The 14,267-nt window shown below is 55.2% G+C and overlaps 1 protein-coding gene across 2 annotated transcripts; it reads left to right on the top strand.

The window, feature by feature from the left end:
- The first annotated feature begins 2,898 nt into the window (after positions 1–2,898).
- On the top strand, positions 2,899–13,856 carry ANKRD13D (ankyrin repeat domain 13D). Of its 2 annotated transcripts, none has more exons than XM_068977790.1 (15): positions 2,899–2,989; positions 3,531–3,666; positions 3,785–3,909; positions 4,842–4,887; positions 4,976–5,119; positions 5,353–5,542; positions 10,634–10,700; positions 11,067–11,148; positions 11,371–11,432; positions 11,541–11,671; positions 12,459–12,616; positions 12,732–12,848; positions 12,940–13,103; positions 13,182–13,270; positions 13,621–13,856. In XM_068977790.1, exons 1-15 carry the CDS (start codon positions 2,900–2,902, stop codon positions 13,832–13,834), a joined length of 1,815 nt encoding a protein of 604 aa, XP_068833891.1. In that variant the 5' UTR covers position 2,899; the 3' UTR covers positions 13,835–13,856. The 2 variants fall into 2 exon arrangements, with proteins under 2 accessions (XP_068833891.1, XP_068833892.1); XM_068977791.1 differs by having other exon boundaries at positions 12,732–12,879; positions 12,917–13,103; positions 13,182–13,252; positions 13,642–13,856.
- The last annotated feature ends 411 nt before the right edge of the window (positions 13,857–14,267 follow it).

Genomic DNA, 14,267 nt, shown 5'->3' with positions numbered 1-14,267 from the left:
CCCCCACGGGTGATGCCGCTGCTGCCCTTTCCATGCAGGGCTCTGCTGTCAAGGATCAGGGCCCCAAGGAGTCCCAGAGGAAATGGCTTTTGAGCTGGGCCTCCAGCACTGGGGTGGACGAGGTGGGGAGGACATTTCTGAGGAAGGGAAGGGTCAGGAGTGGCTCAGGTTAGCAGCAGTACTGTGGGAAGGAAGCAGGCCTGGGAGGCCCTGAATGCCAGGCTAAAGCCAACCCAGAGTCCAGGGGCACTTAGTGACTGCAGCACAAAGATGGGAATGGAGATGGAATCTGAACCTGGATAGGCTCTTGGGAGTCCTTGAAGGTTCTGGACAAGGGCTGGGTGGTGACTGGATAGCTGACTGCAGAACTAGATGCTGGTTACACGTGCAGAGTGTGCAGAAGGAGACGAGTCAGGGAGACGGGAAGGGCCCGTCATTCTGTCCAGGGAAGAGATGTCATAATGATGGTGGTAGTAGAGGAAGAGATGCAAAGAGGCCGGATGGAAAGAACGTGGCCCAGCGGGAATGGGCAGGACTTGACGAGAGAGGTTGGAGCCCACGATGGTACACCAGGAGGGCCCAGCTGTCACTCAGAGCCACGATAGGGAGCAGAGCTGGCCGGAAGGGAGGAGGGAGGACGTGGCTGCATGTGGCTTGGGACCTGCTGATGGACTGCATGGGCCTTTGGGCACAGAGGGGTCCCAGAAGGAGCTGAAATGTGGTCCTAGAGGTGGCACCAGGGTGACGTTGGAACAGATAGGCTTTCAGCTGGGAGAAGCCTGATTTGGGAGTCAGGAAGAGTCCTGGAAAAGGTTTGAGAAGACAACAGCATTAGGAGTCAAGGACCAGTAGGGAGTCGTGTTCACGACTGCAGAAATCAGGACAGGCTGGGCCTGAGACAGTCCAGTTCGATTTGAGGTGAAGAGGGCTAGGGGACTGGGTAGCACTTTTTAAGGAAGGTGAAGGCTAGAAAGAGCTACAGCATTTTATTTTTATTTAAAAAAATTTTTTTAACACCAAAACCACTTGTCTTGGGGTATAGCCAATTAACAATGTTGTGGTAGCTTTAGGTGAACAGCAAAGGGCCTCAGCCATACATACACATGTATGTATCCATGCTCTCCCAAACCCTCCCCAATCCAGCCTTGCACGTAACACTGAACAGAGTTCCAGATGCTATGCAGTGTCTTTGTCGGTTATCCATTTTCAATATAGCAGGGTGTACATGACCTCCCCAAAGTCCCTAAGTATCCCTTCCCCCCAGCCACCATAAGTTTGTCTTCTAAATCTGTGAGTCTCTTTCTGTTCTGTAAGTTCATTTGTATCTTTTTAGACTCCATATATAAAGGGTGTCGTATGATATTTCTCCTTCTCTGTCTCACTTAACTTCGCTCAGTATGACACTCTCTTAGGTCCACCCACGTTGCTGCAAATGGCATTATTTCATTCTTTTTAATGGCTGAGTAATATTCCATTGTATATCTGTACTGCATCTTCTTTATTCATTCCATGTCTGGTAGGGCCTGATTTTAGAGTTCTAGACACTCAGAGGCCTCTGCTGTCGTAGGCCCAAGGACATTATAATGACCTGATGGCACCACAATGCTAAGTCATCCTAGATAGCACAGGAATCACTTGGCCACAAAGAGAGGGCAAGGTGAGAACGTTAACTAGGGCCTCCCAGCCCGCAGACAGACCTTAAACATCTAGATCAAATGGCACGACCTTTTTATAAACAGAGATGGAAACCTGAGGGTCAGCCTTGGCCAAACCCGGCCACTGCCTCACCAAGTCTGGGGCCAAAACCCAGGCTAAGGCTAGGGTAATACACCAGAGCTCAGCAAGGCCTGAGCCCTGGTTCCGGTGCGGGCAGAGGAGGCTGGCTCTGATTTCGAAACTCTCCTTCCTCTCCTGACACTGGCAGCAAAGTGCAGCCTCTGCAAAAGGGGTGCATGCGGCGGCTGAAAGCAGCCACCTCGCAGTGAAGGGCCCTCCGGAAGGTCTAGAGCTAGCCAGGCCGGCTCCCCACTCCTTCTCATACTCCCGTTCCTGCCTCCTGTGCGCCCCACCCCCATCCCCCAGGGCAGAGTCCAGCCCAGGAAGGGGGCCTCAAGCAAAGCTGGTCAGCATTTAGGGGAATCTCAGAAGTGATGGGGTTGAGGTAAACCAGCAGCTCGCATCCCACCCGCGCAGTCAGGCACGTTCGGGTACCCGCGGGGCCTGGGGTAGGAAGATCGGGCGCATGGTCAAGGAGGGGAGCTGCCGGGGGACCGCTGGCGACCCTACAGCCGCGGGACCGCGGCCCGCCGAGCACGCAGGCGCGCACGCGCGCGCGCACGTCCGCTCTCCGGGCCGCCGGGCCCCTGGCCTCGCTTCTTCCCCTTCCGGACCCGCGAGGACCGGTCTGCGCCGTGCCTGGGTCGCCCCCTGCAGGGCGCGGGCTGAGCTGCAGCCTGGCCCCGCCCCCCGGAACGCCCTCCGCAGACCCTTCCCGGCCGAGACCCGGGGCTGAGACCCGAGGCCTGGCATCTGCCCTGGCGCCCGTGGCCGGCAGCGCTGCTCGGCGGCGCCCCTCGCCCGTCCCGGGCGCGTGCCAGCTTCTCCGAGGTTTCGATGGCTGTGAAGCACTGCGGGCACCACGCCCGACGCCCCGCCCCGCCCCGGCGCCGCCCCGCCCGCCGGGCCCCCCCTCCCCGCCGCCTGCGCCGCCGCCGCCGCCGCCGCCGCCGCCGCCGCCGCCACTGCCGCCGGGGGCGCGGGGGCTGCGGTGGGCGCAGCTCCGGCGCGGCGCGGACTGGAGGCGAGGGGGCCGCGCCAGGTCCCCAAGCCGAGGGGGTACCGGGCCGCCCCCGCCGCGCCCGCCCGCCCGCCCTCCCGGGATGCGGCGCTGAGGCCCAGCATGGCAGGCCCGGGTCCCACCTTCCCGCTGCATCGGCTCGTCTGGGCGAACCGACACCGCGAACTGGAGGCCGCGCTGCACAGCCGCCAGGTGAGGAGGTCCACCGGGTCCCGGGGCGGGCCTCCTGTCCTCCCCACCCCCAAATCTGTGCTCTCCATCCCGGAGGCCGCCCGCCCGGCTCCCTCTCCCCGGAGGTCCAGAAGTCCAGGTCACCTGCCCCTTGAGCTTGGGCTCCTGGCCTCGGGGCTCCCAGCGCTGGGCCTGGGCCTGCCGATCTCCCCACTTCGCACTGCGTCCAGCCTCCGAACTCGCGCTGCACCACCCCTGAGCCCAGGCTGGGAAAAGCTGCTTGGTCCTGGTCCCCAGGCCAGTCCTGATTCTTGACGTCAGCGGCTACATCTCTACCTGACCAGACGCACCCCTCCACCGGGCCCCAGCTCTGACCCTGGCAGAGGGCAGGAGAGGTGGGCAAGCCCTTCCCACCTGCCCTCCTCTCTTCCCTTGCCAGGACACTCAGGCCGCTGGTGCCATTTCCACCGCCTGTCTGCAGTGACTCCCGCCCCTGTTCATCCCCGTGGCCTCCTTGCCCTGGCCTCTCCTTACTTGCCCTGCTGTGTCCCATCTCCCCCAGCATGACATTGAACAGGAAGACCCCCGGGGGCGAACCCCGCTGGAGCTGGCCGTGTCCCTGGGGAACCTGGAGTCCGTGAGAGTCCTCCTTCGACACAATGCCAACGTGGGCAAAGAGAGCTGTCAGGGCTGGGCAGGTACTGCGGAGGCAAAGAGGGGCTTCCTTGAGGCTGGCAGCAGGGGGTGGTGTTGGGGAGTGAGTGGCCCAGCCTGGGGCCGTCTAGGGGACACCCCTCAGCTGCCAGGTGCCCCCAGTCCTGCAGGAGGCCGTCAGCACTGGGGACCCTGAGATGGTGCAGCTGGTGCTCCAGTATCGGGACTACCAGAGGGCCATGCAGAGGCTGGCCGGCATTCCGGAACTGCTCAACAAACTCCGCCAGGTGCAGCAGGGCGTGGGGGTGTGGCCCGGGCCGGGAGCGTGGGGTGCCATGGAGGGGGCCATGACAAACTCTGCGGGGTCACCCCGCCAGGCCCGGCCGTGGAAGGGCACCTAGCCTGTGCAGCAAGCTTTCCTGACCCCTGTCAGTGGGGTCCCTCCCTCTGGACCCCAGCCCAGGGTCAGACAGGAAAGAGGGGCATCCCGGCCCCCGTGGCTGAGAGCAGGCCCTTGGGGAGGAAAGCCTTTGCCAATGTAGAAGTTCCTCTCTGATGTGTCCTCTGGATGTGTCTCTGTGGTCCAGCTCACCCCCCACCCCAGCCAAACCCTGCCCAGGAAAGGGTGGGCCTTCAAATAGGTCTGCGAGTCCTCAGGCTATAACCATCTGCAGGCCAAGAGACCAGATTCAACCCCACCACTAGCCTGCTGATGTGCCAGAAATTTCAACAGAGCTTTAGGTGGTGGGTCTCCCAGTTCACGCACATTTCCTGGAAGGAGGATTTCATCCAATTTAGCGGATGTGGCCTGGACCCCCGACCCCCCTTCTCAAAGCACACGGTGGGTGGGGGGAGGGGTGCCCCGCTGGGAGACTTCGCTGCCTTGTACCCTCCACCCCATGGGTTAGGCCCAGAGGGAGTCACTGTGTCCCCTTTTCAGATGAAGACTCTGGGACCCAGAGGGGGCAGAAGCGCCCTCAGGCCCCCCAGCAGGCAAATGGTGGGCTTGAGCCTGGCCCCCAGGCCTGCAGATGCTGATAGCCTGAGGACCTGTTTAGGCCGCACGTGGCCCACCCTTTGCTGGGCAGCCTTTGGCTGGGGTGGGGGGTGAGCTGGACCACAGAGAGACATCGAGACCCGCCGAGGGGCTGGGCGCCCTGCGGGGGCTGGCCCTGCTGCAGGCAGGGAGGGCCCTGACTGCCACTCTGGTCTCTCCCAGGCCCCCGACTTCTACGTGGAGATGAAGTGGGAGTTCACCAGCTGGGGTGAGTGGGGACCTACCTCTTGGCTCCCAGGGGGCCTGGGGTGGGGCCTGGGGGAAAGAGCGCCAGTGACCTCCATAACCCCCCGCAGTGCCCCTGGTGTCCAAGATGTGCCCGAGTGATGTGTACCGTGTGTGGAAGCGGGGTGAGAGCCTGCGGGTGGACACCAGCCTCCTGGGCTTTGAGCACATGACTTGGCAGCGTGGCCGGAGGAGCTTCATCTTCAAGGGCCAGGGTGAGCTCAGGGGGCGGGGGGCGGTCCCCGCCAGCCTGCGGCAGACCAGGGTCCCGGGCCTTCCTGTGAGGACAGTGCCGTCCTTTGTCTGATGGAGGTGGGGTGGGGGGACCCGGAGCCTGAGGCCACAGCTGGCAGCAGCGGGCGGCTGAGGGGTCCCGGGGTGGGCCCTGCGGCTGCCGTCTGGGCCTCACACTAATCCGTCACCCTCACACCCCCATGCTGGCGCGCAGAGGCCGGAGCCTTGGTGATGGAGGTCGACCACGACCGGCAGGTGGTGCACTCGGAGACTCTGGGGCTCGCGCTGCACGAGCCCGAAGTGCTGCTGGCCGCCATGCGGCCCAGCGAGGAGCACGTGGCCAGTCGCCTCACCTCTCCCATCGTCTCCACCCACCTGGACACTCGCAACGTGGCCTTCGAGAGGTCAGTTGGGGCCCTGGCCACGCTGTGGGCAGGGCTCTGGTTCAGGCCTCTGGGAGGCTGAGCCACCGGCAAAGGCCACTTGGATGGGGCGGGGTGGGTCACTGCAGGCCCAGTGACTCCTGGACCACCTGCTGGTCTGGGACCTGTGACACCTTCAAGCCCCTGCACGCCTGTCTGTACTGGCAGCTGTCTCCAGGGGAGGAGGCTGGGTCAGGGTGTCCCCAGTTTCCTGACATCTGACCTCACATGCTTTCCCATGAGACAAGGATTGAGGCTGTGGTCCAGGGCAGCAGTTTGTACCAGAGCTGGCTTCTCAGGGGTGCAGGTGTGTCTAGGCCAGGGTCCTTTGTGAGTGGGCGAGGAGCCTATCACAACAACACATACCCCAGTTCCAAAGCAGACTTCAGAAACACTTAAAAAAAAAAAAAAAGAAAAAAACAGCTTTCTTGAGATAATAAGTTTATATTCCATACAGTTTACCTGTTTTAAGTGTACAATTTATTGGTCTTTAGTATATTCACAGGTATGTAACCAGCACCACCATCCAACTTTAGAACATTTTTGTCACCTCAAAAAAGAAACCCTGTCCCCTTTCATTGACTCCCATCCCCTCATCCCTGCCCCCAGCTAATCTACGTTCTGTCTCCATAAATTTCCCTGTTCTGGATCTTCAGATGAATAGAATAAGACAATATGTGCAGTCTTTTGTCACTGGCCTCTTTGGCTTAGCATAATGGTTTCAAGGCTCATCCAAACTGTAGCATGTAATGACTTCATTCCTTTTCACGGCCAGATCCATTGTATGAATACCCCACATTTTGTTTATTCATTCGTCCATTGACGGTCCTAAGGATTATTTCCCCCTTTTGACTGTTGACTATTAGACTATGAATAGTGCTGCCCTAAACGTGAGTGTACAAGTTTTTGTGTGGACGTATGTTTTCATTTCTCTTGGGTATTTACCTAGGAGTGGAATTGCTAGGTCATGTGCTAATTAAACACAGATGTTCAGTTGTTTGAAGAGCTGCCGGACTATTCATGAAGGGGCTGTGGCATTTTACATCCCCGTCAGCAGTATATGAGGGTTTCAGTTTCTCCACGTCCTCACCATCACTTACCACTCATTTATTTCTTTATTTGGGGGTTATCACCATCCTGGCGGGTACGAAGTGCTATTCGTTGTGGTTTTGATTTACATTTCCTTAATGACTAATGATACTGAGCAACTTTTCCTGTGCTTGTTGGCCATTTGTGTATCTTCTTTGGAGAAGTATCTATTCAGATCCTTTGCCCACTTTACAAATCAGGTAATCTTTTTAATATTGACTTACAAGAGTTCTTCAGGTATTCTGGATATAAATCCCTTATCAAGTACCTGATTTGCAAACATTTTCTCCCATTCTGTGGGTTGTCTTTTCACTTTCTTGAGGGTGTCCTTTGAAGCACAAAAGTTTTTAATTTTCCTGAAGTCCAGTTTATCTAGTTTTCCTTTGGTTGCTTGTGCTTTTCGTTTTATATCTAACAATACTTTGTTGTCCAATCCAAAGTCATGAAGATTTTCCCTTATGTTTTGTTCTGAAAGTTTTCTGGTTTTAGCTCTCACACTTAGCTCTTTGATATATTTTGAATTAATATTTGTATATGGTGAGAGGTGAGGGTTCAGCGTCATTCTTGTGTATGTGACTGTCTGCTTCTCCCTTCACTCTTTGTTCAAAAGACTATTAATTCCCATTAAATGGTCTTGGCACCCTTGTGGGAAAATCAGTTGACCAGAGACAAATGGGTTTGTTTCTATATTCACAATTCTATTCCACTGATCTGTATGACTCTCTTTATGCCAGTACCACACTATCTTATTAGTCACACATTGCTTTGTAGTAAGTTTTTGAAATCAGAACATACGAGTTTTCCGACTTTGTTCTTCTTTCTCAGAATTATTTTAAGTATTCTGGGTGGGTCCCTTGCAATTTCATATGGATTCCAGACTCAATTTATCTGTTTCTACAAAGAAGTCAGGTGGGATAGTGTTTGTGTTGAATCTGTAAAATAGTCTGAAGAATAGTGCCATTTTAATAATGTTAAGACTTCTGCCATGGACATAGGTTATTTTTCCATTTTAGATCTTTAATATTTTTTCAGTGATGTTTTGTAGTTTTCAGAGTGTTCTGCACTTAGAGTAAATAAATTTATTCTAATTTATCTTTTTGATGCTACTATAGATTATTTTCTTAATTACATTTTCAATTGGTCCTTGCAAATCTATAAAAACATAATGGAGTTTTGTATACTGATCTTATATCCTGCAACCTTGTCAGACTCACTTTTTTAGTTCTAAAGGGTTTTTAGTGGATTCCTCATGATTTTTTATATGTAAGATCATGTCATCTGTTAATAGTTTTACTACTTCCTTTCCAACCCCAATCCCTTTTATTTCTTTTTCTTGTCTAATTGTCTTGTCTGGAACTACCAGTAGAATGTTGAATGGGAGTGGCAAGAGCAGACATCTTTATCTTGTTTCTGAGCTTAGGGGGAAAGGTCAGTCTTTGATCATTTAGTATGAGGTTAGTTGTAGGCTTCCCTTTATCAGGTGGAGGAAGTTCCCTTCTGTTCCTAGTTTGTTGAGTGTTTTTGTCACGAAAGGGTTTGAGGTTTGTCAAATGCTTTTTCTGTGTCTATTGATGTGACCGAACGACTTTTATTTTTATTCTGTTGATTTGTGTTGTCGTTTAGTCACTCAGTCGTGCCCCACTCTTTGTGACTCCATGTATTGGAACACACCAGGCTTTCCTGTCCTTCACTGTCTCCAGAGTTTGCTCAAACTCATGTCCATTGAGTCGATGATGCCATCCAACCATCTCATCCTCTGTCGCCCCCTTCTCCTCCTGCCCTCAGTCTGATGTTGAACCAATCCTGTATCTCTGGGATAAATTTAGCTTTGTCATGGTGTATAATTCTTTTCATATATTGCTAGATTTGGTTGGCTAGTATTTTGTGTCCATATTCGTAAGAGACAATGTTTTATAGTTTTTTGGTACCATCTTTGTCTGGCTTTAGTATCTGGGCAATGCCTCAGAATGAGTTAGGCATGTCACCTCCTAGTCTATTTTTTTGTAAAAGTTTGTGAATAATTGGTGTCAATTCTTCTTTAAAAGTGTGGTGGGATTCTTTGGTGAAACTGTCTGGGCTGGGCTTTACTCTGGGTAGTTTTTTTGTTTATTTTTATTTTTACTACTTCAATCCCTTTTCTCATTACAAATCTATTAGAGTATCTATTTCTTAGGTTAGTATTGGTAGTTTGGGTCTCTCTGAAAGTGAAAGTGAAGTCACTCAGTCGTGTCCAACCCTTTAGGACCCCATGGGCTGTAGACTGCCAGGCTCCTCCGTCCATGGGATTTTTCCAGGCAAGAATACTGGAGAGGTTTGCCGTTTCCTTCTCCAGGGGATCTTCCTGACCCAGGAATCGAATCTAGGTTTCCCATGCTGCAGGCAGACTCTTTACCATCTAAGCCACCAGGAAAGCTCTAGGTGTCTCTAGGATTTGTTCATTTCATCTAAATTATCTAATTTGTTGGGGTACAATTTTTCAACATATTGTTCTATCCACTCCAGCACTCTTGCCTGGAAAATCCCAGGATGGAGGAGCCTGATAGGCTACAGTCCATGGGGTTGCAAAGAGTTGGACACGACTGAGCGATAATTAATTAATTAATAATCCTTTTTATTTCTGTAATGTCAGTGGTAATGCCCTCTCTTTCTGATTCTGGTAATTTGAGTCTTCTCTCTTTTCCTGTCAATTCCATTGATCTTTTCAGAGAACCAGCTTTTGGTTGAATCAGTTTTCTCTATTGTTTTCCTATCCGTCATTATTTTTCACTCTGATATTTGTTATTTCCTTCCTTCTGCTTGCTGTGGGTTTAGTTTGCTATTTTCCCAGTGTCTTACTATGGAAGATTAGGTTACAGATACACATCTCCCTGCGAGCATTGCTGTAGTGTGTCCCACAAGTTTTGATATGTTGTGTATTCATTTCCATTCATCTCAAAGTATTTTCTGATTTTACTTTTGATTTATCATTTGATGCATTGGTCCTTCAGGAGTGAGTTGCTTTTCACATGTTCATGAGTTCCCAATTTTTTTTTCTGTTTTTAATTCTAATTTCATTCAGTCGTGACTGGAAAACATCAGTCTGCCAGTTCAGTTGCTCAGTTGGGTGCTACTCTTTGCGTCCGCATGGACCGCAGCACGCCAGGCTTCCCTGTCCACCACCAACTCCTGGAGTTGGAGAACATACTTTGTATAATTGCTTTCCTTTCAGTTTTGTTGAGGTTTCTTTCATGGCCGAGCATATAGTCTGTCCTGGAGGATGTGTATTCTGTTGCTGTTGGGTGAAGTGTCCTAAGGGCGTCTATCAAGTCTAGTTTATAGCGTGGTCACGTCTTCTGTTTCCTTGTTGATCTGTCTACTCGTTCTTTCCCTTCTTGAAGGTGGGGTTATAAAGTCTTCAACTATTATTGAGTCAGACATATTTTTAAATTTTTATTGTGGAAAATGTAAAGCACAGACTAGTATAATGTACTCATCACTCAAACTTTAACATGTATCAACATTTTGCTTTTTTTTTTTTTTTTTTTTGGCTGTGCTGTGGCACGCGAGATCTTAGTTCCTTGACCAGGGATCGAACCCATGCCCCCTGCAGTGGAAGCACTGAGTCCTAACCACCGGACCACCAGGGAATTCCCAACATTTTGCCAATCTTGTTGAATCTACTCTTCCACACTTGTTTCCTTTTTTCTTTTCCTTTAAAGCACATCCCAGATGCCTTATCAACATTACCTGCATCTGTACATGACTGTAACAGATAAAGACGTTTTTAAACTGAGCCCCAACACTGTTAGCAAAAGGGAACAATTCCCCAGTACTTCCTTGTCCTTAATCCTCTGTTCATTTGTCCGAGCTGCCCAGGCAGCCTCTTCAAGGTTCTTGTGTGTTTCACGGCGGGAAGGCTAATTGGAGGGGGTCTTTGGAAGGGACGACTTTGGCCAGAGTTGAGGGGGTGTGAGTCCTCATGAGCTCTTCTTTGGTCTGTTTCAGGAACAAATGTGGTATCTGGGGCTGGCGGTCTGAGAAGATGGAAACCGTTAGCGGCTACGAGGCCAAGGCAGGAGAGACTAGTGGTAGGGGCTGGGGTAGGAGACAAGGCCCAGGAACTCTGCCCCTTCTCCACATCCACCCCGTGTGGAGGGACAGACTGAGCAGTCCCCGGGCTCCAGAAGCCCCGTGTGGCCCCTGCTGAGCCCACAGGGATCACCCACAGCACAGACCCCCACCTGGATCACCAAGATGAAACGAGGAGCGTTTCCCCTCATTAGTGACACCCTGGGGTTCAAACCCCACCGCCTCCACTGCAGGGAGCGAGATCTCACCTGTCCCTGGAGACAAGAGGCCTTGGGTCCTGTGCTAGTGAGGATAAATGTGAGAAACAGGCTCCGAGCCCCCAGCTCCCCGTGTCCCCCCTGCTCCCCAGGTGTACAGTGCCACCAACGTGGAGCTGGTGACACGCACACGCACGGAGCACCTCTCTGATCAGGACAAGGCGAGGATCAAAGGTAAACCCAGGTGCGCCTACCCGCTGCCCAGTCACACCGTATGGGGGGGATCACCCTTGTGTGGGATCAGGGCCAGAGTGTCTGGGCCAAGCTGGGAGGCATCCCCATTCCCATCTACTCTGCCTCCCAGTACCCAGGAGGCTCCCAGGGTGGAAGGTGGGTGTGGGCTGTCTGGGGGCAGTGGCCCCAGGTCCCCTGATGGGCTCCACCCCTTCTCCTTAGGGGGGAAGACTCCATTCCAGTCCTTCCTTGGCATTGCCCAGCAGCACTCCTCCCACAATGGGGTGAGCCAGGGCTGGGGGGTGGGTGCTGGGGGCTGGCTGGCAGGGGCCACTGGGCAGGGCCAGGCCAGCTTCTCCGGAGCGCTAAGCCTAGTCCTGGGGCCCACGCAGGCTCCTGTGCAGCAGGCACCCAGCCCTACAAACCCCACAGCCATTTCCCCCGATGAATACTTTGACCCCAACTTCAGCCTGGAGTCGAGGAACATCGGCCGCCCCATTGAGATGTCCAGCAAAGTACAGAGGTGAGGTCTGAGGGCTGGTTGCAGGCTTCCCTGTGTGCCCCCAAGCCCTTGTAGATTCCCCTCACACACGGGGCTCCCTGGAGTGGAGGGACCGTTCACCCAGCCAGCTGCCTTCTAGACTATTCCCTGGGGGCAGAGGTCTGGCTTTGGCTACCATGGTCCTCAGCATCCAGCTTGGGGCTTTGCTTAGAGGCCTGGTCACTCTTCCTGGTGAATGAATGGATGGCTTTCCGTTCAATTGAATGAGTACCTGCTGGGGGCCAACTTGTGGCAGAGGGGAAAGGCACGAGGCTCTCACACCTCCTGGCTTTGGGGCCTGAGGAATCATCTTCCCCTCTGAGAGTCTAGACCCCCCTCGGTAAAATGAGAACAGTCGCATTTGACCATCCGCTCACAAGGTGCTGGGAGGCCCTGATAAGCTGTGAGTTCTAGAATTTCCCATGGGCCCTGCACTCTACCTGGAGCTTCACGTGGGCTCCCTCAGGCAGGGGCTGGGATGTGACCCTAGTGGTACAGTCCTAAACTGTGTGTGTGGGGGGTGAGGGCGGGGATGAGGTGCTGGCTGTGGGCTGAGGAGGAGGATGGGCCAGGCTGAGCCTGGGGCCTGGGGACAGCCTGGGCTGTAGGTCCAGAAGGACATAAGCTCCCAGGGTAAGCAGGCAGAGGCCGCTGAGCAGAGAGGGCCCCCCAGGCACGGCAGACAGCATGCGCAGAGGCAGAGAAGGTGGGCCCCAGCAGAGGGGCCACCAGAGGGTCCTTGACCCACATCCTGCGGCTGGCCGGGCAGGTTCAAGGCGACGCTGTGGCTGAGTGAGGAGCACCCGCTGTCCCTGGGGGACCAGGTGACGCCCATCATTGACCTGATGGCCATCAGCAACGCTCACTTTGCCAAGCTGCGTGACTTCATCACCTTGCGCCTTCCACCTGGCTTCCCAGTCAAGATTGGTGAGAGGGTGGTTGGGGCAGCAGGAGGGTCCCAGGCAGCACCGCCGCCGCCCCCCCACCCCCCCGCCCAGGGGAGTGGCGGCAGGGCTGGCTCAGGCTGCCGGTCTCCTCACAGAGATCCCCCTCTTCCACGTGCTCAACGCCCGGATCACCTTCAGCAACCTATGTGGCTGCGATGAGCCCCTGAGCTCGGTGTGGGTGCCGGCGCCCAGCTCTGCTGTCGCAACTTCAGGTACCACTGAGGGCGGGCCTGGGGCCGTGAGGTTTGCCCGCCTCTGTGTGCCAGGGAGGGGGGCTGAGCACGACCCCTCTGCTGCGCCCAGGGAGCCCCTTCCCCTGTGAGGTGGACCCCGCTGTGTTCGAGGTGCCCGAGGGGTACAGCGTGCTGGGTGCGGAGCGCAGCGAGCCCCTGCGTGATGAGGATGATGACCTGCTGCAGTTTGCCATCCAGCAGAGCCTCCTGGAGGCGGGCACGGAGGCAGAGCAGGTGGGGAGTGGGCCGGGCTGGGCCCTGGGCGTGGGCCTGGGTGGCAGAGGTGACAGCTCGGGGCTCTGGCTGCTGCAGGTGACTGTCTGGGAAGCCCTGACCAACACCCGGCCTGGTGTCCACCATGCCCAGGCCACAGCCTACGAAGAGCAGCTTCAGCTGGAGCGGTGAGCTCGCTGGGACTGACCAGGGCCAGGTCTCAGCCCTGCCCTGGCTCACGGGTCCTGCCAGCCCTGGGGGCTCTTGGCTGGTGGGGAGTAGGGAGTGGGGAGGTGCTGGCCCCAGGACCCCACACCCTCTCTGAGGCCACGCTCCATCCTCAGGGCTGCCCACCAGGGAGGGCGGCAGGCATGAAGCCTGGGGAGACAGGACCCTGCCATGTCTCTTCTCTCCGGTCTTCCCGTCCCAGCCTCCCTGCCCTTATGTGCGCCCTCCACAGCCGTGGCCCAGCCCTTGGTTCCCTCCCCAGCCTTAGCGCTCACGGGTCTGCTCTCCCCTCTTATGCCTGGCCTGGAAGGGCCCTCCAGGAAAGCCTGAGGATGTCCACAGAGCCCGGGGGTCCGGGCTCCCCGCACAGGACGCCCCCAACCCCGGCCCCCTCCAGCTTTGAGGAGCAGCTTCGCCTGGCCCTGGAGCTGTCCTCGCGGGAGCAGGAGGAGCGGGAGCGCCGGGGGCAGCAGGAGGAGGAAGACCTACAGCGGATCCTGCAGCTCTCACTCACTGAGCACTGAGCCCCTGCCCTCGGGAGGGCGTCTGGGCTGCTCCCCCACCCACTTTTGTAATTTATTTATTTATAAACACTCAGCTGCTGGGCTCAGGGGCCTGGAGCCCTAGAGAGGGGAGCTGGCCTTGAGACCGAGATGGAAATAAAGAGACCCTCAGCAGCAGGCTTGCTCTGCTCAGTGTGGGGTGGGGGTCGGGGAGCCTGGTGGGGGGTACCAAGGTGAGACACTGTGGGTAATGGCCTTAGGACTTGGATTTGAATCCTGACCGTGGCCCCCTTGGCCTGTTTCCTCAGCTTTAAATGAGACCCCCTCCAACACTCAGGGCTGCTGGGAGGGTAAGATGAGCCGACAGGTTGTCAAGCACCCTCTGGGTAGGTGCTCCGTGAACATCACTTCCCCTGAGCCCCGTCCCACCTGCTGGAGACCCTGCTTTCCTGGA

The sequence above is a fragment of the Capricornis sumatraensis genome, chromosome 8 (genome assembly GCF_032405125.1).
Source record: "Capricornis sumatraensis isolate serow.1 chromosome 8, serow.2, whole genome shotgun sequence".
NCBI lineage: Eukaryota > Metazoa > Chordata > Mammalia > Artiodactyla > Bovidae > Capricornis > Capricornis sumatraensis.
This window is presented reverse-complemented; position numbering and strand designations above follow the sequence as displayed.

Excerpts from the sequence above, each read along its gene's own strand:
- ANKRD13D (XM_068977791.1), top strand. The coding sequence starts at position 2,900 with ATGGCAGGCCCGGGTCCCACCTTCCCGCTGCATCGGCTCGTCTGGGCG. Across the intron at positions 3,667-3,784 it reads GAGCTGTCAGGGCTGGGCAG|TCCTGCAGGAGGCCGTCAGC; the intron begins GTACTGCGGAGG and ends AGGTGCCCCCAG. Across the intron at positions 4,888-4,975 it reads GTGGGAGTTCACCAGCTGGG|TGCCCCTGGTGTCCAAGATG; the intron begins GTGAGTGGGGAC and ends AACCCCCCGCAG.